We start from the raw sequence: 22605 nt of genomic DNA on the forward strand, positions 1-22605 counted from the left end.
AGTAAGAGTATCCCAGCCGTGTTCATCGCTTTTTATTGTCCCCTGCAAACATTTTGATTTTCCTCCACGCTGCAGCGCACGTCCACAGTTGTACAGTGTGTCAGGGCACGGAGAGCCTGAACTGTGTGATGTGTTGTTTTACTGTTTTTCTCTCTTTAAGTAGAAGAATAGTTTCATATATTTTTCTCACTAATGACAGTTTGTACCATAAGCTTGAAGAAGTTTAGGGACAGTGTGGCCTCAGTAAGACGCACAACGGCCAAAATCTGCAACTAAAAACAAAGCAAAGAGCACGATATGGCGTCTTTGTGCGTAACTGCAGGTGTAACGACGACACTTTGTCCTCCTCACAGCACCAAGAGGGAAGAGAGGCTGGAAAACCTTCTACGCCATCCTGAAAGGGCTGATTCTCTATCTGCAGAAAGTGAGTCACTCACATTACGTAGAGTGTATTTTATGTGTGTGTGTGTGTGTGTGTGTGTGTGTGTGTGTGAGAAGCAGTTTGTAGCAGCTTCTACTTGATATTCATTATTCAACCTTTAAAATAACCTGTGACTGCATCTCCATAAACATCGTGTTTTACTTTCATGCCAGCAACAAATTTGTAACAGAAGGTGAATCTTTGTCCCGACGGAGGAAATCTCTTTAGACATCAAACAGTGTTCTTTTACATCACGTCACCCAAAATGTTTTACTTAAACGAAATGTCAGGGACAAAAAAACACAGGCCGTTTCCTGTTTACATGTCTAAAGAGATCTTGGCTTTGGTTTGGAGGAACCTGTGCCAGCAGAACAGACCTCCGCTGCTCCAACTTCCTCCTGAAAGGAGAGAAAAACACAACCTCCAGCGAGCCGGCGTTATATTTTTGAGCCTGCCGTGACACCGTAGCTTTGTTTTCTTGAGCTTTTTAGTGATCAGGTAGAATTCTGTTACTAAAATAGTTAATATAGTTAATAAAGTCCTAATTTTTGAGGACTTTTCTAAGTTTTTGTATACTTTATGTGTTCAAATTCTGCCTTGAATGTATTTTTTCATGCTGACATTTTTCATGTGAGGTGTGAACATGAACAAAGTGATGTATCAGAGACTCAAAAATAAGCCCTGCTAATGCTCTTTAGCCTCTCACCACTTCTCCAATAAAACATGTTCTGAATAAGTGAGTAACGACCCCTTTGTGTTCATCTTTCCTTAATCCTAACTGTCACTCCAGGGAGAATACAGGCCTGATAAACAGCTGTCTGAGGAGGACCTGAAGAACGCCGTGTCCATCCACCACTCTCTGGCCATGAAGGCTTCAGACTACAGCAAGAGGCCCAACGTCTTCTACCTGCGGACGGCCGACTGGAGGGTGTATCTGTTCCAGGCGCCGTGAGTCCTGCTTCATGTTTCACACCGAGCCCAAGTCATACGCAGATGATTATGCACTCAATAATCCTAAAAATAAAGTTTAGTCATGTAGCACTCATCAAAGCCAGTGTTACAAAGTGCTTTACAGCAAACACACGCAGCAATGTATGAAAAAACAGGCCGGCATAAAGGATGAAGGAGGAATGAAACTTAAAACAATGGACGATTAACACCGTAAATAAAATAATCTATGATGAAATGTAAGAACGGTGGGTCGAGGCTTCAGAGTGAAGCACGGTGTAGCACAAAAGTTAATAAAAACCTAAAAACAAAAATGATAAAGGCTTTCAATAAAAGAAGAGTATAGTGAGGAAGCAGACTGCAGCACACAGCATGTGTGCGTGGAAAGCTGCACAGCATCTGCAGAGGAAAAAAAAACTAGATTTAATCTTCTAAGTCTTTTCTTTGCTTGAACTACGTTTCTTTTTCTGACTTAGAGTCTCTATGCAAACTTCAGTTTGTGGTCAAAAGTATGTGGACGCCCCTGCCTTTGTCCAGGTTTCTGTGCTTCTTGGTGTCGAGCTGTTTTTAAAGGTTCTTGCATGCTGAAGCGTCTGTGAATGTGCAGCACATCAGTAACAGAGCAGTGCTTTTCCTCACAGCGTCAGTGGGTCTGAATTAACAAGTAGTCCTGCAGTGGGGCTGCAGGAGGGAAACACACCTCTGTGTGGTGCATGGCCAAGAAATCAGCATTCTCTAATTGGGGAAACCAGGTTTCTCTAATCCCCTACCCTGATTTACATGCACCTTGTTTACACGTAGTGTAAGAAATGAGCCTGCTGGAGAAAGCTGACTTTAACCCACTTTCTTCAGTGCATGTTAACACACTTTCAGACAGTAAGCTGTGTGGCAACAGTTCGTGTTTGTTCCTGTTTCATCGTGAAAAGACTCCTGGACACAAAGCCACGTCCATAAAGAAGTTTGTTTAACCAGCCTGGGGTGGAAGAGCTCGACGCCAACCCCATTCAGCGCCTCTGACGTCAACTAGAATGAAGATTAAGAGGGAGGTGTTATCACCCAGCTTCAGTGTTTAGCCTCACTAATGCTCTGCAGCCAGGCTGAACATCTGGAGGGAAGCTTGACACCAGAGGAGGCTGTTGTAACAGCAGATTAATGCCCACGGTTTGGGACCGACAACAATCACGCGAGGCCTTAATGTGGTGTCCAAATACTTCTGGCCATGAAGTGCAGCTGGCTAATCACAGCCCATCATCCACCCTCAGATAACAACGTGTGGTGCCAGCCGTGCACATGTGGTGTGTGTCAATGCTGCACACACATGTTGGACTGGATGTATCGTGAGCATTAAGAGCTAGGTGGAGGTGTGTGTGTGTGTGTGTGTGTGTGTGTGTGTGTGTGTTATCAGGAAGTGGCACATGAGTGGCCACATGTTTCAGCCCCCAGGAGGACAGGCTCTGTGCTCCAGTTGCAGCTTGCATTTGTCCCAGATACTGTACCCCTCTCTGCGTCTCTCTCCTCTTTCTGCCTCTCTCCTCTTTGTCTGTCTCTCTTTCTCTCTCTCTCGGTCTCTCCCCGAGGATTTAAGCAAGGCCGTCTGATTCAATCTGATATTTCTCATGGGCCCCTAATGGGTCTGTTAGTGTAAAACAGGCCTTTTTCTCTCTCGCATTAATTGGCTCCAAAACAATGTCTTTGTCAACAGCAAGTCTGCATTTTCTGATAATTATCCCTTTGATGCTGTAAGCTAGCCATGTGCTGACGAGAGCTGCTAGTGTACCTACTGTATGTGTAAATACTGTTGTGTGTTTGTCTCCGTGTGTGTGTGTGCTTGCGTGGGCGTGTATTATCCATCGCAGGAACGCCGAGCAGATGCAGTCTTGGATCACACGGATCAACACGGTGGCCGCCATGTTCTCGGCTCCCCCCTTCCCTGCAGCCATTGGCTCCCAGAAGAAGTTCAGCCGGCCGCTGCTGCCGGGGACGATGTCAAAGCTGCCCGAGGTATCTTAATGTTGGTCCTCCAGGGGGCTGAACCTGGTCTGAGTTTAAGTCCGGGATCCTGTGAAAGTCATTAGAGCGAGCCGATACAAATCTGCCGAAGCTAAAATAATGATCCGTTCTGTGCAGCCATTTTTCATAACATAATGGCAGAGTAATTAGAATTAAATTTTCATGAATCAGCATTCCACTTAACACAAATGTAATATATTACTAGTGGCTGCTTGGGGCTGTGATCGCAGGCTTTTCATTCCTCATGTCGATTTGCTGTGAAATGAAAGTGGAAACATATTTATGATGTCTGTTGTTCTCGGCCCAGGACGCAGATTTAATCACTGAACGGCCTGATAGCAGTCAAAGTTGAGAGAGTGTGTTACTGCCATCGTGAGACAAAAAATGCGCTCAGTTTGTTGTATCAGGATCTTTTTCTGCTTATTACAAGAATATTAACAGGTTTGATTTCAGCTTTGTGTGCAGGGGAATATGAGACATGACTATGAAAACTGTATATGTTTGTAAAGGTTCAGTGATGCAGGTTGTGCACAGAGATGCATGAAACAGGTCTGCTTGCTGTAATCATTCAACCTGTTCATACTGACCATGAAAAGATCACCTTTCCAGTGTGAGTGACGCAGCTCGTGCAAAAATCCATTAGAGAATTTGCACGGTGCTAACACTGTGATTCAGACAAATCAGCTCTCTGTCTTCTGAAGTTATTGTCCTGTTAGAGCCTCTTCATGTTACGTCTCTGCACTGCAGCACAGAAACACTGAACAGGCAAAAAAAAGGAGGCTCACACAAATCACAGCAACTGTGTCTGTAGTTTAAGACAAATAAAGCAAAAGGGACACAGCAGGCAGGTCGAGAGTCAGTGGTGATATAAAGGCAACAGGACGGCCGGATGAGAGGGCAGAATGCACAGGAGGCAGTCTGGTGTGGAGCTGAGGGAAGGTGGCTGCTTGTTGGAGAGCTGATTAGCTGCTGAGAGAACAGGTGCACAGGTGGGTGTGTGAGTCAGTAATGCAGTGGGATAAAACAGGCAAAACATTGACAGAATTAAAGCAGGCAGGTGTTTGTTATTTCCTTCACCCCCTCATGATGTCAGTGCTGGTGCTGTGCTTTACAGGAGGAGCAGATCAGATCCCACGAGGCTCGATTCAGAACCCTGTCCACCGAGCTGGCTGAGCTGCGCTCCTACCCTCCAGACCGCAAGGTCAAAGGGCGTGAGCTGGAGGAGTACCGCCAGCGAGACGAGTATCTGGAGTTTGAGGTGAGCTGGACTGAAAATAAAAGAGACGGGCAGTCAAGCGTGAAGTCATTATTACAGGACTGCAGCTCCCTCAGTCGTCCCATCCTGAATGTCTTCTGTCTGTCTGTTACAGAAAACACGATACGGGACTTACGTCATGCTGCTGCGAGCTAAAATCCGGAGCGGCGAGGAGGACCTGTCTGTGTTCGAGTCCCAGCTCCTGGAGGACAACGGGCTGCAGAGGGCTCACTCCAGCCCCACACTGCAGGAGAGCAGCCAGGCCAGCGTGGCCAGCGTGGCCAGCGTGGCCAGCAGCACCAGGGACGGGGGCAACAGCAGCAAAGCCAGCGGCTGCAGCAGCAAGCTCCGACCAGAAGGCCAGAGACACAGCTACCGGCAGGCCGTCAAGAAGTGAGGCGGGGCGGGGGCGCCGGGAGCGGCACAGCGTTGCACTGCCAGCGGCAGGCCGTCTCCCTGCATAGGTTTTTATTTGAGATCCAGGAGGGTTTGGAGCTCTGCTTGAAGGGGGAGCAGGAGTGAGGGTCTACCCCACGCCCTCCCCCAAACCACGACGCCCTACCCGGCACCCCAATCTTCTCGTCTAACAGAGGAGGGCTGGGAAACACCAGCGAGGTTGTTGGTGCAGGAGGTGGGAGGATCGGCTGGGAGGTCACAGCTCTGCAGAGACGAGGTGTCTTTGAGAACGAGCAGCAGACTGAACTGTGCAGCGGCGTGACGAGGGCGCCTACACCCTGAACGCAGCACCAGACAGCGACGAACATCCAGCATCCTTCCCCTTTCTCCCCTTTTGTTCTTTCAAGGCACCTCTCCGGCCACGTTCTCCCACCGTTTTTCTTGACCTTTCACTCCGTTTTGGGACCAAACGCATTATAAAACATCTCATTTTAGACGAGCGCTGATTTGATTTCAGTTGAACTGCCGCCGCCGCCGCTCTGATCTGAACTCCTAAAACATCACCAGGTCTTATGGAGCCATCACATTCCAGCTCCTTCTTTTGCCTCATCGCCGCGGTGCGTTCACATTCCACACGGGAGCCGGACATCACAGCTTTTTGCTCCTGTGCGTACTCGTACTGCGGCTGCAGCACACACCACGATGCGATGCTGCAGCTCGCCTCCTCTTTGCTCCACTCACTGAGGGCAGCAGCGTCAGTACTCCTGCTGTGCAGCAACATAACTGCATCTCATCCAGAGAGGTCTTTTTTTTTTTTTTTTTTTGCTCTACTTGAACAGGCGATCTCTCTCTTTCGCTTCTGTCCCGTGGTGTGCTTCTGTTCTCTATTTCTTGGCCGAAAGTTGTTTTCTCCAGTGATCCGCATGCCTGCATCCAGCACAGCTTCTTTTAGGCCTTTTACTACATTGAGGGCAGCAGAGGTGTTCTCTGGGGTCGACGAGTCCTCGTCCTCATGCCGGTGCCATAGCCAACACGTGTAATCTCTGTCTGTACTTATAGCTTCTCATTTATAAACCCTATTTTAACACTCACCAGGCAGACCCTGAATGTTCATGTTTTTTCAATATTTTTACAGTATTTTACAGTCGTTTGTTGATGTTGAACCTATTCCACCTATGTATGTCAAGTGTCTGATGAAATATGATATTGAAAATGTAAAAGGAAATATGTTATCCATGCTCTTTGTAAACATCCAGGATATGTTGTATATAAGGCACCATCAGCTTATATCGTAGGAAACATGACAGTATATTTACAATATATTCAACACGCTATTGTGAAGATGCATTAGGTGCACTCAAAGCTGACATTTTCTTGTAAGTCCCAAAAGCACTACGCGATAATCATGTGTTGTTTCTTTCTTACATGATGGTAATAATTCAGCACAATATGAGTATTATAGTGACGCCTATGTACCTATCAGAGATTAGTAAGCGATCCGGGGGTGTTGGTGACAGGGTTTCACCACTGGGTGGTGAAAAAGGTGAATTCATGTGAGGATTTCAGGTACCGTGGGACGTATTCCAAAGACGGCGCATGGTTCGCTGTGGCCTAATCGCATGATTTTAAAGGGATCAGGGTTGATGGCGTTGTTAGACATGCATGAAAAAGTTGAGGAATGTTTAAAAAAAAGGAAGACAATGTGACTATGAAGCTACTCGTTAAGGAGAAGTGGTTTAAACGCTGAACCACGTAATGTTTGGGTGTGATGTTGGTAGCCATATACACCTCACAGCATTATTAATGTATAGCCATTTTCTACTCAGGCTTTAAAATGACCCCTTGAGCAGCTGCAGTGCCAGCGTCCAACCAGCAGGGAGCAGCATTCAGTTTTTTCAGCCATAATCACACCTGCTGCACCTGCAGTGAATATGCATGTCGCCACCCGCTCACCTGAGGCCGGGGATGGGTGCTGCAGGGCTAAATGAGACAGCACCTGTTTGTGTTAACCGTGGGTGTAAAGCGTGTTTGAGTGTGTGTGTCGACACGTCTTGCTGTATGTGCATGCTGTGACTGCACTTCCTTTGCAGCCGTTTTCATGTCTGACGCTTCTTCTGTCCTGCATCAGCTCCCGTGTTGTTAACCAGTGATTTAAGGATGAGGCTGAAGCAGATCCGTCGAAGCTCTGCCTGCAGTTTAGAGTCGATTGATCGATTCGACAGAGAGTTCGAAACTATCATCGTTTTCAAGCAAAAATGCCCCCAGTTCAGCTTCTTTATCAAGACTATTTCCTCCTTTTCTTTGTCTTTCTGAGAGTAAAACAGAACATGTTTGGGTTTAGACTGTTAATCAAGACAAAAGAAGCGATTCGTTGCAGTTTTTCACTACTTTTTGCCGACGAAACGATTAATCGATAATGAAAATCACCGTCATTGATCTGTATCTCTGCTCCTCTCGTCTTTTCACCGATATCACTGTCAGCCTGGCGGTTTAAAGTTTCTGTGGATATTGCTGCCATAGCTGACATCCTGCATCTTTTACCAGTTATGTAACGTGACATTACAGCTCTGTATTTATTAATCATGTGACTCTGCTGTTTATGATGTGGCCAAACTGTCAAAGAGCAGCCAGACTCGCACTGAGTGTCGTTCACGCTCCACTGAGAGGACAGAGCATGAGCTGTGATTCCTTCTGGAATGTTCAGGTACATCACGTAAATCAAAGCACATCTCAGATTTTATCCTGGAATCTGAAGCATCGTTTGGTTGAAACTTCGGCAGCTGCAGCTTGTGTTGCCTCATGTTACTGAAAATAACCTTTTGTTGGATGTTACGATCGTTTTCTACGTTTCATTTAGCACAAATTCACCACAAAGTCGACCCAGCAGCTGTTCTGGGGCTTTCCATCGTATCCTCAGCACACAGTTTATCCACTTTTATTAACATGTAGTCTTTGGTGTCTCCAAAGCATACGAATAAATCTCAAATCTCAATCAGTCGATCAAAAAGAAAATTCATCTGCAACCGTTCTGATAATCCATTAATCTTTGCATCGTCATTTTGTCAAACGTTTGCCTCCTCCAGCTTCTCGAATGTGCAGCTTTTCTTTAACATATGCGACCGTAGATCAGATACACTCACTGGCCACTTTATTAGGTACACCTGTACAGTGTAAGTCTACTTTTATGACGCTTATCAGTTTCTTTAAAAGGTAATAATTCTACTTTATGTTAAAAATAATCAGCAAGAGTGCAGCAACTTAATCTGACTGCTGGGTATTCCAGGCACAGGCTCTGCTCACTCCACTCAGCATGGATGGGTGTGGTATGGAAGGAAGCCTCCACCTTGACAAAGTCTCCAAGGTCCCCCTCCCCTCCCCACCTGCTCCCACCGTGTGCTTTCACCACTCACTTCCATCAAAGAGCAGCTGCAGGATCTCCATGGCACTGGAAATGGCTGGTTCCCCTGGTGACGGCTCTGTGATGCTCAAGTGAAAGTCACCCCGTCGCACGCAGCGGTAGAAAACCTCCATCAGAGCAGCAGCGCATGCCTGCAGCGGTTTGGGCGAACGGTCCTTTAAACGTGCACTTGTGCTGTTTCCATTCAAAGCCTCATTTCTGAATGTGACATGTAAATAAAGCATGAGATATTATGGCCTGCGTTCATTTATATTATGGTTAGAGTATTAAACGAAGGGTTAATATATAAGGTAGGTCAACATTTTTCTTCCTGTCCTTGAGCTCATGGTCATTTTTTATTTTTATTTCTCTCAATGTGAATGAAGGAAATGGCTATATTTAATGCTGTCGTATGCTGTTGTGTTTTAGAGAATTGAGCCAGCTCATACAAATCTTTTTACATGTAGAGGTCTGATCTGATCCATCTCAGTGTTTTTTAGACTGGTGCAGGTAAAGGCAATGTTCATTTTATGCTACACATACAGTGAGCTACATGTGTCACTGCCTTGTTAAAACTCACCAAGGAAATGTTGTTTGTGAGCTTCTCATTTTGGGAGGCGTTGAAGATGAAAATAAAAGTGTTTTGGAAGCGTAACTGTGTCTGAGCATCATTGTGTGGATGCACGTTGAAGTACATTTACTCAGATACTGGACTGAAGTGTTTCTCTGAGCTTCATTCATTTCTCAGCTGCATTTCACTGCTGTAGATGCTACTTTATATCCTGTTGGCTGCTTTAATCCACAGCAATGCATCATATTCGATAAGATCATCATATGTTTGTAGTGTGACCATCCTGTGAGAACTACGTATCTCCAAAAAGTTTGATGAGCTCAGAAAAACAGCCTGTTCTCAGCTTTGTGACGATGCATTTTCAGCTGATCCAAGAGGCTTTTTAAAGAGTTTATTTAGCTGAAGAAGGAGGAGAGTTTTCTCAAGACATAAAGGAGCTTCACCCTTCAGTTTAGCACAAACATTCAACATCAACACATCTGGAGATACGTGGTTTTTATTGGACAGGGCGTGTGTGTAAATTTGTAATCTGAAAGATAACCAGTAACTAAAAGTGTCAGATAAATGAGGTGGAGTGAAAAGTGCGATAGTTGCTTCAGTGGTGAAGTTGAGTAGAAGTATAAAGTAGCATAACATGGAAATATTCAAGTACAAATACGTCAATTATTCAGTGGGTTTTATTTTCCCTTTTACGTTATTCGTTCTCTTTACTCTATTCCCATCAGCCTTTGATCTTATTTTCTACAATTATGGTTACAGTTGAGTGGGCTTTTATTCTCCATCTTCTGTATTTTCTTTCTTTCTGTGAAGCATTTGGTGCATTTGATTTCTTTGTTTTAAATCTCTATGAGCTGCAATTCTTCTTCTTCTTCTACTACTACTACTACTACTACTACTACTACTACTACTACTACATCTATTACTACTCCTTCTTCTTCTTCTTTTATTATTATCATTAGAAACTGTCGCCATGTGAAGAAGCATCATAGACAAGAATCATGTTGTGGTATTTGCTGTGTAACGTTGTTGTTTGGCGGTTGCTTAGCAGTTTTAGCATCGTTGAACGCAACGGGCGTTGTGTTGTTGAATGCGCCCTCGTTTCGTTATCAAGAGACACAGCCGGGGATTCTGGTGACGTCACGTAGGAAAGTACACATTCTCACGGTTCTGCATTGACCAGAAAACAACAGACTGCAAACATTTCTACCGAGAACAGCTCATGACACGTTCATAGAAACCCGAAGTAAGTGTCAAAACGCGTTTTACCAGCGGCTCGTCATGGAGACATTATTGAAACGTCACCTAACCGGCGTCGAAGCCTTCATTTCCTAATGCTAGAAAGCTAGCGACTGGCTCCGTCTGCTTCCTGGAATGTGTTGGGCTGCTGTTGGTTAGCTTACTGTTGATGTAGCGTTAGCTAACCGTTAGCCAATGTAGCTAACTCAAAGAACAATTTATTTTGCGTATGTATGTGTATTATTCATTCCGACCGTCTTTAGTAAATTTATATCAGGTGTTATAAAAGGCAGGTCAGGAGACGTCAATTTGACGCGTTATTGTTAAAATATCGATGTCATCCGACATTAGCCTGGCAGCTCACCCAGGATGTAGTCTTGCCCCTTTGGTTGATAGTTTTTGTGATAGGTAGAAATTCAAAGACCGCAATCAATGAATCCTCGAAATCAAATTGTATGTACGTTGCGCCGTTTGTGTTTTGTTACTGACATGTTAACGTTATTTCTCTACTTTAGTCCAGCTTGCGTTATAACAATGGAGAAACCTCCCTTCAGGCAGAACCAGAACTGCGGAGACTGGGAGCTGAAAGAGAGGCTGGGCATGGGCGGCTTTGCCCATGTTTACCTCTACCAACATCATGTGAGTTCAGAGCCACATAACCCTGATACTGCACACGTGACACTAAAAATCATATAGAAGAAGGAGGCACTAAGCTAAATACCCAGTATAATAGCTGTGCCACTGCTAAGCTACTCCCTATTGGCATTAATAATATAGTCCAGTTATTGTAGCATGGTATGGAGCGATATGGGGAGCAGCTCCTCCAAAGCTACACACAAACTGCCATTTTTGGGTCTGCTTATATGTGCTGATATAAAAATGGAATTTCTCATCTGTGTTGCAGGAAACAAATGAAAAAATAGCTGTGAAAATGTGCCGTCTAGAGCTCACACCAAGGAATAAGGACAGATGGAGCAGAGAAATCCAGATCATGAAAAAGTTTGACTCATTTTCATACATTTTCTTCAGCTCACACTTCTGCTCATATATAGAGCAAATTTTTTTAAAGGTGTTATGTAGTGACGCCTTGATATCATAATGAAGATACTCATTTACAGTCACATAAGTTATGAATTACCTAAAGGGGACTGCAGTAAAATATGACACAGAAAGTATTTTGCAGGCGTTGTAGCAGTGAATGACTTTGCAAAATCTGGGCATTGTTAAATAGTAATGCGGTAATGACTCCACCTTCTGTCTCTCTCAGGTTAAATCACATCAATGTCGTGACAGCCCGAGATGTCCCGGAGGAAATGAAGCACATAGCCTTAAACGATCTTCCACTGTTGGCCATGGAGTACTGCTCCAGGGGAGACCTGAGGAAGGTGGGGACTGTGGAAAGGAGGCTTAGAATATGTCAACATTAAACCAGTTCAATTTGCATCCTTTGCTGCTGTTGGGCTTTCTGTTCACAGTAAGACAGTGTTTTGAAAGCAGTCTCCAGAGTGGTTAAATCTAAAACCACCCTGCTTCCATTAGAGGTGAAGGTTAAAAGCTTTTGGGAACCAATGACGTGAGCCTGATCGGTTTATTTCACCACACTTTGCTGCTTAAAATAGAGATTTTATCAACGTCGGTGCAGCAGTGCATGAATTATTGTTCACTAGGGCTGCCCCAAAATCAGGACTTTCAGAATCGGCCTTTCACATCAGGTTTCCACGGTCAGAGAGAGTAAAAATGTGCGTCCTGGTCGTAGTTCAGTTAGAAATCAGCACAGCTCAGAGCGTCTCTCCTGCTGGGCTGCATTGTTGGCTGCGATACACACTTTCATTTACCGGCCACAAACGAGGGAAAAGAAGAGATAGACTGTACCCGTTTGCAGGAGGCTGGTTTTCCCTTCCAACAAAAGTAGTGCAGCTTATTAACCCTCCGCACATCGAGCTGCATCACCGTTCTGTCATGTAATGTTAATTTGCTGCAGATGTGAGAGAATTGCATTTGTGTGGGTTACAGATGCTGAGCAAACCTGAAAACTGCTGCGGTTTGAAAGAGAGCGAAGTCCTGTCATTACTCAACGATGTTGGTACGTTCGTTTTCTCTGTGTGCAGCTCGTTCATTCAGACGTGTCTGTTAGAGCCTTATCGTTCAGCTGAAGCACTGTTATCTGCTCTAGGATCTGGTATCCAGTATCTGCATGAAAACAAGATCATACACAGAGACCTGAAACCTGAAAACATCGTGCTGCAAGATATCAACGGAAAGGTAAGCTGCCACTTGGTGGCTTTGTGGCCATTCTGTGTGAGCGTACATCTTGAAGAAACTGTCTTACACTTACATATTCTTCTACAGCTGGTTCACAAGATCATTGACTTGGGCTATGCTAAAGACCTGGACCAGGGCAGTCTGTGCACCTCCTTCGTTGGCACGCTTCAGTACCTGGTAAGCACTTAAGCAAACAAGGAATTGTGTCTTTATCCTCAGATGCACTGAGCTTTATGTAATCCACGGCTTCTAATTATGTGTCAAAATCCTTTAATCTTCTGCCTGCCTTCAATGATGATGAAATGTACAAATGCTCATTAACTGTGTTGTTGATAGAGGTTGAAAAGTAAAAGTATTGTCATTTCTTTCCTGCAGGCACCTGAACTGTTTGAGAACAAGCCATACACTGTTACCGTGGACTACTGGAGCTTCGGCACGATGGTGTTTGAATGCAGTTGTGGTTTTCGTCCATTCCTGCACAACCTTCAGCCTGTGCAGTGGTAGGAGACTTTCATTTGTTCATAAGTAGTAGAAACGTTACTCGTCAGTCTGCAGCAGAGGTGGATTGTAGGGTGAGACAAAGATAGGTGAAAGGAACAGGTGCGTGCAGGTGTTCTCAACAAGTTGGTTATTGTTGGTAAGTCTGCTGATTTGGCCGCTCACCAACACAGTGCTGCAGCCGCAGAGGGTGTGACACATGGAAGGTATTTAAGGTATTTAAAGTGCTTAAAAACCTTCAGCTCCCAATTCAGCATCAGAACTTTCACTCCTTCTCTGAGTCATAACTCAGTCAGACATGAACACACACATCACGGATGGATTTTCATGGATTTCATATGATCTCTGATGTCCATCACATCCATAAATCAGCTTAGAAATCATAGAAAAAAGACGCTCCTTATACTGCAACTCAGAACCTGCCTGACAATCGTCACATTTTAAAGTTTTCTCCAGTAATCCAGTGATCGTGTCTGCACGTCCGTGGATACAACAGAAACGGCTCAGCGTACTATTAAAGGTGTCAGCTCGCTGAAATGTAAACGTCTAGACTAAAAAATGTTTTTCAGGTTGTTGCCTACAGCTCGCTGACTGACTCCATGGCAGCATTTTACTTCCTGTTGAGATCCCTCAAACCCCAGGATTATGGGAGCTGTAGATCTAAAGCTTCTAGAGCTAGAGGCTCTCTGCCCATCATCATCATCATCATCATCATCATCATCATCATCTCGTCTCTTGTCATCCACAGGGCCAGCAAGGTGAGGAATAAAGGTCCAAAAGACATCATGGCTGTCGAGGAGCTGAACGGAGAGGTCAAGTTCTCCACGCACCTCCCCTACCCCAACAACCTCAGCAGGTGAGGAGCCGTCACTGTTCACGCAGGGTGTCGCAGGTTGTCTTCGTCCATGGAAGGAAGCTGAACCCATCTTTTCCATGCTGTGTTTTAGGACGCTGCTGGAGCCGATGGAGACGCTGCTTCAGCTGATGCTGAAGTGGGATCCAGTCCAGAGAGGAGGCAGAGTCCACTCCGACACCAAGAAACCTCTGTGCTTTGAAGTGCTGGAGCAGATTCTGAGTATGAAGGCGAGTTACTGCAGAGCTTAAAGTCTTATGTGGAGATACAGACCGTTTCAGCCCGGGTCAACCACACATTTCTCTTCTGCCTTCATCTCTGAAGTGCAGAGAAGATGCTGATGGTTTTCACCTGAGGTTTTGCTTTTCTTACCAGTGCCAATGTGATGTGAGCTTCTGCACCGATATCCAGACAGAGTTTTTCTGCAGACGTTTGTTTTTTCTATTTAATAGCAGAAGCCAAAAGCTGTTAAATGCACAAGAACTTTCAGAGCTTTCAGTCCCGGACAGTTTTACACATTTAGTGCTATGAATCAGACATAATACACGACATGTTTATGATATTTTCTGGTCCATCAAAAGCAAAAACAACATTTATCTCTCTTAAAGGGGAACCAGACCGATTGAAGACGTGGATTACTGTGTGCTGAATCACCTGTGCTTCATACTTACAGCTTCCCTCTTGTCTCTCCAGGTCGTCCACATCCTGAACATGACCACAGCTCAGGTCTACTCCTTCCAGCTGGCTCCGGACGAAAGTCTCCACAGTCTGCAGAAACGCATTGAGGCCGAGACCAAGATCGAAGTGGTGAACCAGGAGCTGCTGCAGGAGACGGGAGTGTCGCTGGATCCCAGGAAGCCTGCTGCACAGTGTGTGCTGGATGGAGTGGTGAGTTGACTCTGGAGCAGTCTGCTGGCCTGCAGATCAACATGCATCTACAGTAGATCTCCATGCTGTTCAAGTGCTGATTTTCTTGTCTCTGTGCAGAGAGGGTGGGACACCTACATCGTCTACCTGTTTGATAAGAGCATCACCACGTACTCTGGTCCCTTCAGCGCCAGACAGCTGCCTGATAAAGTCAACACTATCGGTGAGTTTATTGCTGTCACTGTACCTTAATGCACAAATTAGAACATGTTAAGCAGATTGTGGGTTATTACAGGCTGTTCTTGTAGATTCTACAGCGATGAACACCATCCTCAGTTACTCCACCAGTGTTCTGCTCTCTGTTTGAGCATCACCCAGTGCAGCTGTCATGCATCTGTTTTAACGTTGCAGTGCAAGAGGCCAAAACACAGCTGCCCCTGGTGGCACTGAAGAAGGTTTGGGGTGAAGCAGTGAGCTACATCTGTGGCCTGAAGGAGGACTACAGCAGGCTTTTCCAAGGACAGAGGGCTGCAATGTGAGTCACGAGAAGAAATCAGCATTTTGTGTTTTTCTCAGTGCAAAAATACCTGTTTTAATGTTGTTGACGAGTGTCACTGAATACTAATATTCTCCTTTTAATGTTTTGTAACGAGCAACATCTTCATGTACGTCGTGCTTTATTCTTTGTGCGTATTCAGGATTACTGTTTTCCCCGAAAAGGAGCTATTTTCTATCCTGGTAACTGCATTTTATTTCTAAGGTAAAACTTAACTACAGTGAAAACACAACAGGAATCACATACATAAATGTGCTGGTTCCCAGTTACTGGTGGTATCAAAAGTTATTAAGGCAAAATAGTTAAAAAGCAAAGCTCCCAACACGCTGTCACTCAGCTGGTTCGAGGTTCAGATGGATTCTTCAGTGCCAATACTGTTGAATGTGTTCATTCATTTGACCATCGAAAGCAAACTGTCAGCCGACATACTTATCAAATATATTCCAATATATTCATAATGTTTCTAAAGTAAACAAGTTATTATTTTTCTTGGGAAACGTGAAGTTTTTTGGATTGGTATTCCCAGGATGTCGTGTCCTGGGATTAAACCGTAGCGTGTGTGTTCTAGTGTGTGTAGATCTGTGTGTGATGGTGCACTTTAACTGTTGTGTGATTGTGCGTTTGCTGCTGCGTTGACTGTCTCTCCAATGCAAAGAGACAAATTTCTCCTGAGGGAGACAATAAAGGCTAATCTAATCTAATCAAATCTAATCTAACATGGTCGAGGGGTAATGTGTTAAATTGGCAGCCAAATCAGAAGGAAGGCTCAGGAGATGTCGTGGCCACACATGAATTTTAAGGCTGAAACATTTTGTGTGCAGGAAATCACTGAAGCAGAATCTTGTTAAGGTTTGTTGACTCCGTGTGCTGCAGGAAAAACAACATACGGACAGTACGTCCGTCCTGTGTGGACAGAAGTAAGGTCACAGAGAGCTCTTATTTTTAACGTAATCCTCTGTGGGCCATCCTGGACTGAAAGCTTTGTTTTTTGGGGATTATTTCCCCTCTCACTGTGGTCCTCGATAACACCCACTGTCTCTCACTCTTAGCTGTCTCCTTCCTCCTCATGCAGGTTGAGCCTCCTGCGCTACAACACCAACCTGACCAGGTGTAAGAACAGCATGTTTGGCTTCTCTCAGCAGCTGAAGGCCAAGCTGGACTTCTTCAAGAGCAGCATCCAGTACGACCTGGAAAAGTACAGCGATCAGATGCACTATGGCATATGTGAGTGTTTACTGGCAGCTGTTCGCTCTGATGCTCGACCCTCTAATGGACCTCGTTCACATATGGGAATATTTTGCATATTTATAGCACTGAGTGTGATGTTTGTTTTGATGAGCTGTCTGTGTGTCCAAAGCCTCTGAGAAGATGCTGAAGGCCTGGCAGGAGAACGAGGAAAGAGCTGCTGCGTTTGCAGAGGTGATGCTCCTTTTACAGAAACAAAATCTTTGAAATGTTGAAAGCATTTAAATGACCTCTAATGTTTCTCAGAACAAGTCGAACTCTCAGTCCGAGCATGTCGCCGTTTGTCCTGCAGGTGGCAGAGGTGAGCCACCTGGACGATGAGATCATGGCTCTGCACTCGGAGATAGTCGAACTTCAGAGGAGCCCCTACGCTCGACGCCAAGGAGACAAGATGGAGCAGCTGTGAGTGTTGATGGACTCTGACCTGCCCTTGTGTGTACAGTCCACACTCTCAGTTATTACAGGCTTTTTCCTGTGTTGGTTGATCTGAAAGACAGAAATGATGATGTGATGCTTCCTGCTGTTGAGTTTGCTGGATCTAAGCCCTGACAGCTGTTATGTTGGACGTAATAGTGTGATTTTTGGGACCAGCGAACGTTTTTAAACACTGGCCAACAAGACAAAAATACCCTTTTTTGTCATAAAAGGGACCAAAGAAAGCATTTTTATGATGATTCATTTTGAAGTTTTACAGCTCAGACAGACAGAAAAGTGTTGACTCTGCAGCTGCAGCTGATTGGTTGGTCAGTCTGGTAAAGATGTAAATGTGACCAATGAATTTTATTGCAGAGAAGAAAAAGCGATCGAGCTCTACAAACAACTGAAGATGAAATGCAAAAGTAAGAGACACTTAAATCAAAGTTATCAGCATTCAGGATGATGTCGTCACATCACAATGGCCTGGGTCACTCGTCTTCATTAATCTGATGCTTTCCTCTCAGCACCTGAACCAGATGTGAGCAGCGACAGCTCCGAGATGGTGAAGGCCATCATTCAGACTGTCCAGAACCAAGACAAGGTCCTCAAAGATCTGTACACCCACCTCAGGTAAGACTGTGTTTTAGTCTTCTTTGGGCTCACTTTAAACTGTCTCCGTCCTCCGGCCACGCCGAGAGCCACAGCGCTAACGGCGCATGCTAACATCTGCTCTGTCTTTGCTCCTCTCAACAGTAAGATCCTGATCAGCAAACAGAAGATCATCGACTTGTTTCCACGAATCGAGAAAACCCTGGAGAGCATCAAGGATGCCGACAACACAGTGATGCAGATGCAGATCAAGAGACAGAGAGAGTTCTGGCATTTACTGAAGATCGCCTGCGTAAGTGTCTCTGCACTGTTTAGTTACACACAATCAGGTTTTAATGCATTTTTTTTTTCTACGATGGAGTGTGAAACATGTTGGTTCATGTGTATGAACACCGCTGAGCGAAAGTTTTAATGCTTTAATAAAACCAGGTCACGCTAACGACTGTTTTCATGGACAAGGCCAAGCTCACATCAACAGTTTTAAACCCAGACAGTCACAGATTAGGAGCCACAACTTTGTAATATTTGACGTTTTTGATTGAAAGTTGATTCTTTCAGCTCCACACTCTCCATCTTTAACACAGCATTAACACCCTTGACATCCTTCGCCTCTGCAGCTCATCAGTGGGTCTCCAGCTGTGCTGTTCGTCACCGCTGCATGTGTGATCTCTCTCTCTCCTGCAGGCTCAAAACTCGTCGAGGAACTCGATAGCAGCCAGTCCCGAATCGTCCAACCTGCTGCAGGTTTCTCAGTGGTCGCAGTCAGCGCAGCCTGTCAGCTCCCCGCACCCCCTGACATCCCTACCTGGGCCCAACGACAGGTAGGTTCATTCAGTGATCACAAGTCACATGATCCAGGGCCTGTGTTGAAAGCATTGCCTGAAAGTCTGAAGTGAGAGGAGGTCTCATCTCCACGGCACAACATTTTTTGGCCACTTGGGGGCAGCAGAAACGAGCTGTGAAGGCTGCTGGTATTGTATCGCCTTATGTAAGTTAGCAGACAGTTGCCCATTGACACATCCAGCAGCTATGGAGCAACATTATCATTCAGGTGGAGTCATGTTTCTGCCCACTGAATCAATCTAAATCCAATGTTTACTCTCCTCTTAGATCTGATTTTGGAGAAATATCTGTGTGTTTAGCTGCTAAATGCTCCACTGTGCTCACCAGCTGCCTGTGACAGTGTGTGTGTGTGTGTGTGTGTGTGTGTGTGTGTGTGTGTGTGTGTGTGTGCGCGTGCGTGCGTGCGTGCGTGTGTGCTGAGCAGGTAGTGTATGATGGGTTTTCAGACCTTTTTAACAAACCAGTCGCTGCCGTTGTTGTAAAATGCGTCGCTACCTGTGCACCAGCGTGGGAACGTCACCGCAGACTCCAGATTTAAGTTCTGGTAAACTGGACTACAGGGAGATTTACGTGGCGGCGACGGGCTTAATCAGCTGTGTGAACTCGTCTGGGGAGAGCTTCAGTGTGACTGACGATCATTTATGTGTAAAAGCTTTAAGCTCGCGTGTTGTCGCTGCGTAGCTTCAGCAAAGTGACGAGCCAGCTGTCAGAGCTTTCACACACGGACGAGTTTCACCTAAAACCAGCTGGAGCACCTTGATTACACACAGATGATCTTCATTCAGCTTCGGTTGGCTGCACCAGGCCGGATGTGTGTGGGTTCTATTGTGTCATACTGTATTTGTATTTTAATTTAGATCAATTTGTGGAGATATTTGTGTTTTCTGTTGATCCTAATCACATCCTTTCAGTGATTATTGCTTCTCTGCTGTCCTGAAAAGGCCACAGGCTTGAATACATCACATGTTCTGGATGTCATTACCAGTTGACATGTTTTACAACCCAAACAAAACAGAACTTCACTTGTTTGATTTTCTGTTGTGTATTCAGCTGGAAATGCACTCGTGTAAATACTTTTATACGTGGTTTAGTAGGTCAGACGAGGACACAGCTGAGTCTCTGTGTGTTTACCCCTCAGTGATGCTGCACCGCGGCTGCTGCAGGAGAACCAGAGGTACCTCAGTCAGCTGACCAGCCTGATGCAGGAGGCCGCCGACGAGCACACCAAAAGCATCGTGGTGAGTTCACTGGTTTTCATTTGTGGTGCTTCAGAGGTCCAGGACCTTCAGTGCTAACGACAGACAGCCTTCAAACTAGCCTGAATTGCAGGTTCCTGCACAGGAACGCGGCCTTGATGCCAGATGTCTGTTTTTAAACAAACGCAGTTTTATCTGTTTTATTCGCTGCACGTCTCAGTGCTCAATGAGCTCAAATCAAGGCTCAACTTTAACCTTCTGGAGGTTTTGACCACCAGTGGAGCAATATATTTAAGAGTGGAGCGCCCTCTTAGTTGTAGACAGGCGACTCCATACACTGATGGTTTCACACATTAAAGGCAGAGAAGAAGACCAAAGCAAGTAAAATGGATGTAGACAATCCACCTGCATGAATTAGCATCAATTCTATAGTGAGGATCTCCAGACAGGAAGAGTTATTGAAGACAGCGATATCAAAGTGCACCGCAGAGCTATTTTTGAAAATGCCTTTATTTAATTCTCTCTCTCAAGGACCAAGACTGGAGCTGGACGAAATACGAAACTTTAACAACAAAATTAAAAAAGAGAAACGCGTGAGCGGCGCGGCGTCCTCCATCCCCGCCTGTGCTCCGGGTAACACTAAAGACTGTGAGCTGTTAGCGCAGCAGAGTGGCGTCACACGCTGTACAGTTGTACATGGACTGATCTCCTTTGGGGTAGAAAAAAAAAAAAAGAGGGGTTCACACATGCTCAGTGGTGTCTGTCCACTCCCATCGTCTCACATGGTGGAAGGCCTGATGGATGAATCCTGTTTTTACATGAGGAAACTATGAAGCTGTGTCACTCCACCTTTTCCTTTCATCACGAACACCCACAAAAACTGATGATGCTCATTTCTACTGTTACTGCAAAACTGTAGCACCAGATCCGAGGGTTGGAGGTGGATTCATCAGTGTCGGACAGAAACACGGGAACTCAAACTTGTGACATACGAGGAAAACACAGGAAGTGGTCGGGGGTGGGGCGGGTCGGGGAGGAAATCACGACCGAGCAAACAGCACTTTGATACTCCCATGTATCCTCTCTCTGTGAAGACTCGCGTCCTCCACGCCAAACGTTCCAGGCTGCCAAAACCGTCGCAGGATTCGCCGTCACAACGAGACAGAAGCTGTTTTTGTCGCTCATAATCGATCTGATATATTTTACTATAAGTCTGAGCTTTAGAGTCTATGGAAATGTTTTTTAACACAGTGTTATGTATCATAGACAGGAGTCTTTGGTCATTACATGCTGTGTGTGACGGACGTGACTGGCCATCATGTTTGTATGTCCATTCTGTACGTCTGTCTTTTTAATGGGTCGTCTCATTTATGTGCACATAATGTTTCACTGGACGGTTTGTGCTGCGTTCGTGTCCTGTAGGGTGGAAGCGAAGGGTCAACGGTGGAGTTTGTGTCCAAATTTAGTGCAAATTTTAAACGAATTTCCGGCAGAATCTGATTCAGAGCCTTTTGAAAATAAAATGTTCGTCTGACGTGTTTATCGAGCCATCATCTGAAACACAAACGCAAACAACCTGAAATCACACGAAACAAAGCAAAGCAGCAAATCGTCGTTATTTAAGAAGCTGGAAGCAGAAGATTGGACTTCTTTGCTGAAACATTTGCTGATAATCGATCGGTCAGCTTCTCCTTAAAGCTGTCAGCTCTTCGCCGTCTGTCCCGCACGACCTGAACGCAGCATCGTACGCGGAGGTTTTGACCCGCCTGGTTTCCGTCAAACGTTGTAGCTCCGTCTGCAGCTTCGCCCGCAGTGAAACCAGCGGAGTGAAGAGCTGAATGTACCGCAGATGCACCGTCAGCTGGTGGTCACATGGTTAGCTTTGGACCAGACAGACATTAACCTTCTGGGGTGTATTTATGAAGTTGAAGTGCAATGGAAAAGATATTTTTTTGTATTTAAATAAGTCAGTTTGTCGGTTTTCTTCTTTCCATCTGAGTGTTTGTTTCCATCCGATGGTTTAAACTTGTCTCTGAATGTTTAATTTTTTGGAAATTTCATTGTATAAAGATCAAATGTTTGCCTGGTAATGAAATAAAATGACTTTGGCATGACTCTGTCGAAGGCTCTGCTCTCAGTTCAGCGTTCAGAACATTAGCATTGTCAGTGTTAGCGTGTTAGCATTTAACTCAAAGCACCACTGAAGAGTCTGTTGAGATCACTGTGGTCTTGTGGTTTTATTTCACCATTAAAGTTTGATTCAGACTTCTTCTTACGTCTAAACTCTGGTCAGTAATAGTTTCAGGTGTCATCACACACCTGCTGTCACCTGAATACCTCATGAGATCTTCCAAACTGTGACATTTGGGAAATGTACAGCTGCAGTTGTGGTTAAAAAAGGAGAAGCTGGAAACAATCGAGATGATTTGACTCAGCCTTCAAACTGAGTGATTAACGGTGAGTCACTGAGCAGATTAGCATCACGTCCTCCTTCCTTCCTTCTCATGACCTCCTGCAAGTGTTTTCAGGACAGACCTCCAGCCGTCCTCGTGTTCAGGACGTTATCCGGAAGTGTTAACATGCATGAAACGTCGTGCCAGCTCACTTCAGTCGGCCTCCTCAGGGTTTCACGTCACAGTCTCACTCTGCACGTCTCACACAGCACAAATGTTCAAAACCAGCCGTCATCAGCTGTGTTTCTGTCGTGAAACAGATCTTAAATCAGCTCGAGCAGAGTGAAGCGTGGAGGACCACACAGAGGCCGATCACGCTCAGTCTGCTGGCTGGAAAGTCTTGTGGTATCCTTGTGGATTGTTCTGAAGCTGGAATGCAGATCAGAACACAAACACAGATGGCTGCATGTTTGACTGGCCGCTCTGAGGAGGGACGACGTCATCGCGTATCATCTCGGGCAGAATGTGTCCGACAAGCCGCTGATCTGAGCGGAGATGAAGATTAGCTGTAGAACAAACCGCGCTCGCTGTAATCTCTGTTGTTTTACGAGCTTCTTGGCTGGTGAATCAGA

At 45.3% G+C, this 22605-nt stretch overlaps 2 protein-coding genes across 7 annotated transcripts in view; both read left to right on the forward strand.

Moving 5' to 3' along the window:
• The window catches only part of LOC143338963 (PH and SEC7 domain-containing protein 1-like), a 62925-nt gene extending 53843 nt beyond the window's left edge, over nucleotides 1-9082 (forward strand). For all 5 annotated transcript variants that reach the window (XM_076759892.1, XM_076759891.1, XM_076759890.1 and 2 more), the window contains 5 exons: nucleotides 354-424; nucleotides 1212-1369; nucleotides 3226-3370; nucleotides 4494-4637; nucleotides 4750-9082. In XM_076759892.1, the coding sequence (XP_076616007.1) occupies nucleotides 354-424; nucleotides 1212-1369; nucleotides 3226-3370; nucleotides 4494-4637; nucleotides 4750-5031 (800 nt within the window). In that variant the 3' untranslated portion in view covers nucleotides 5032-9082. The remainder of the gene's footprint in view (nucleotides 1-353; nucleotides 425-1211; nucleotides 1370-3225; nucleotides 3371-4493; nucleotides 4638-4749) is intronic.
• Nucleotides 9083-10128: 1046 nt separating this feature from the next.
• On the forward strand, nucleotides 10129-21699 carry LOC143339015 (inhibitor of nuclear factor kappa-B kinase subunit alpha-like). 2 transcript variants are annotated; one of them, XM_076759988.1, is made up of 22 exons: nucleotides 10129-10241; nucleotides 10750-10873; nucleotides 11139-11233; nucleotides 11502-11619; nucleotides 12248-12317; nucleotides 12408-12496; nucleotides 12584-12673; nucleotides 12872-12996; nucleotides 13743-13850; nucleotides 13942-14077; nucleotides 14541-14735; nucleotides 14835-14937; nucleotides 15126-15249; nucleotides 16343-16494; nucleotides 16628-16689; nucleotides 16808-16917; nucleotides 17305-17354; nucleotides 17457-17562; nucleotides 17686-17833; nucleotides 18226-18362; nucleotides 19523-19622; nucleotides 20112-21699. In XM_076759988.1, exons 2-22 carry the CDS (start codon nucleotides 10769-10771, stop codon nucleotides 20175-20177), a joined length of 2289 nt encoding a protein of 762 aa, XP_076616103.1. In that variant the 5' UTR covers nucleotides 10129-10241; nucleotides 10750-10768; the 3' UTR covers nucleotides 20178-21699. The 2 variants fall into 2 exon arrangements, with proteins under 2 accessions (XP_076616103.1, XP_076616104.1); XM_076759989.1 differs by having other exon boundaries at nucleotides 10130-10241; nucleotides 10755-10873.
• Nucleotides 21700-22605: the final 906 nt, after the last annotated feature.

The sequence above is a fragment of the Chaetodon auriga genome, chromosome 20 (genome assembly GCF_051107435.1).
Source record: "Chaetodon auriga isolate fChaAug3 chromosome 20, fChaAug3.hap1, whole genome shotgun sequence".
In the NCBI taxonomy this organism is placed as follows: Eukaryota; Metazoa; Chordata; class Actinopteri; order Chaetodontiformes; family Chaetodontidae; genus Chaetodon; species Chaetodon auriga.

Bases quoted from the DNA above. Each gene is read 5' to 3' on its own strand.
- LOC143339015 (XM_076759988.1), top strand. From the start codon at position 10,769: ATGGAGAAACCTCCCTTCAGGCAGAACCAGAACTGCGGAGACTGGGAG. The intron at 13,851-13,941 runs GTGAGGAGCCGT...GCTGTGTTTTAG, and splicing joins TACCCCAACAACCTCAGCAG to GACGCTGCTGGAGCCGATGG. The intron at 17,355-17,456 runs GTAAGAGACACT...CTTTCCTCTCAG, and splicing joins ACTGAAGATGAAATGCAAAA to CACCTGAACCAGATGTGAGC.